Genomic DNA, 2,095 nt, shown 5'->3' on the forward strand with positions numbered 1-2,095 from the left:
GGTGTGTTTACGTCCCCATAACTTAGCGGTTCGGTAAAAGAGACCGATAGAATAAGTACTAGGCTTACAAGGAATAAGTCATGGGGTCGATTTGCTCGACTAAAGGCGGTGCTCCAGCATGGCCACAGTCAAATGACTGAAACGAGTAAAAGAGTAACCACTGGTTTAGGCAAAGGTCAATTCTAGTCTAGTAGACATTATCAAAGAGGTTCCAACTTTGACCATCTCATCTGTTATTTTCAGATATTGTATAGCTAAAGTGACCTTTTATTTTATAAAACAATATGTAATACAAAGGGTATTTGGCTACTCCTTTTAGCAGATTCTGTGATTGCTTTTGTTAGCTCAATATATATCCTGTTGTTTAAATCCAGGACAGCTCTGACGAAGCAGCAGACACATTCAAAAGCATTCTAGTCATGACCGTCACTTTTACTCATATAATATATGCAGGACTACATTATCTGTGTCCCTCAGACATAGCACATCTCAGGTCATGGTGTTCTTATCTACTGCCATCTTGAGTTACCAGTTAGCAGTTTGTTGCTGTATTCTATCAAGACAAAATTACAGAAGTTTTATAACATATAGGAGTTGTTCTTTTTATCTCCAGATACAGTTTTGTGTCATTTAGGAAACAAATCATTAAGAAAGAAAATGTCTTATAACCCACTCACTGTGAATTTCATCTTCTTGTAAGGGATTCCTTGTATTCTCCACGCACATGACAGGATTTAAATCCACTATCTGTGTCGCCTGGTTTGATAACACTGACACCTCAACCAGATCTGTGGGTGCTTTTAGCATAGTCTACTCTGTCACAAACATTCAGATTGGCTATTTGGTCTGAGTATATCTTCTTCACATCAGTCTTAGAGGCTCTGCAAGAGGTCATGGCTATTTCCCTTCCTCATCTCACTAAGCCTTTAAAAATAAAATACAAATTATCAATTATGCAATAATCCCAGCTGCTACCCACAGCAATAAATTGTATGCTTCCTATTTGGAATTAGATGAACTGAGCCAATGAAAGTTAAGTTTTTTTCTTTTCTGTATTTTTTATCCCTTAACCCATTACCTACCAGTGATCTCATATGAGATCACTTAAAAATTACAAATTTCATAATTATCTGTCAATATTTACACATATCTAACCTTTTTGCTATATCTACTAGGTATATTTCTCTGATATTCAAATGAGGTTTGCTAATTTTTCACCCAATATCTCTCTTATTTCTATTTAAAATGTTATTTTGATCATTCCAGCGTGTTTCTAAAGCTGTTTTATGCTAGAAATCAAAGTTTCATAAAAAAAATTCCAGTTAATAGAATTATGGGAGGTAATGGGTTAATCAGCATAGTTTCACTGTGTGTGCGTGAAGTAAGTTTACATGAGGTTAGTATGTTTTTTGTATGTGTGTGAGTGTATATGTGGGTGTTGAGGTAGCTTCTGCAAGATCAGCATGCTTCTGTGCCTGCATGATGTAAGTTTGGTTTCTCTCCCACTGTAGGACTATATTGTCAAGCGTCTGCAGCAAGAAAATGATCAGATAATTGAAGACGAACGACTTATCCAACAATATAGGGAAGACACTCTGAAGAAGAAAAACCAAATTGAAGAATTAAAGACTTCGTAAGTTCCATTAGCTTTGTTTTGTTTTGTTTGTTTTTTGGGGGTTTTTTTTCTTCCTGCTATTTCACCTCTCTCTGATTTGCAATTAACAAAAACAAAACCGTTGAAACCATCCCAAAGATGATATCAGAGTTCAACACAGCCCTGCAGCTCGCTAGTTCCGTGTCAGACCATCTTATCCATGAAAGCATATGATGATAGTAATGGCAGCAGTAGCGCCATCGTCATCCTGGTCCTGAAATATTATCCCCACCTCTCTTTCTCAATTAGCACAAAGAAAAATCCAGAAATTTATACCACAATTTCTCATCTGAGTTTAGTGTTCAGTTGTCAAAAATCAAGCCTTTTTCTTATATTTTCATTTTATTTCTCTTCCATCTTGTAAGAAATTCTTCAAAAATTGGTTAGTGTTAAACAGTCTTTCTTCTTTTAATGAGGTATTGTATTACCTATGTAAATCAG

General features: G+C 35.8%; 1 protein-coding gene across 1 annotated transcript in view; it reads left to right on the forward strand.

Annotated features, from left to right (window-relative positions):
- LOC106876510 (vacuolar protein sorting-associated protein 11 homolog) overlaps positions 1-2,095 on the forward strand; it is a 65,428-nt gene that overhangs the window by 46,761 nt on the left and 16,572 nt on the right. Inside the window, exon 24 of the mRNA XM_052975947.1 lies at positions 1,512-1,633. Within this exon, the coding sequence (XP_052831907.1) occupies positions 1,512-1,633 (122 nt within the window). The remainder of the gene's footprint in view (positions 1-1,511; positions 1,634-2,095) is intronic.

Source organism: Octopus bimaculoides, chromosome 23 (assembly GCF_001194135.2).
Source record: "Octopus bimaculoides isolate UCB-OBI-ISO-001 chromosome 23, ASM119413v2, whole genome shotgun sequence".
In the NCBI taxonomy this organism is placed as follows: Eukaryota; Metazoa; Mollusca; class Cephalopoda; order Octopoda; family Octopodidae; genus Octopus; species Octopus bimaculoides.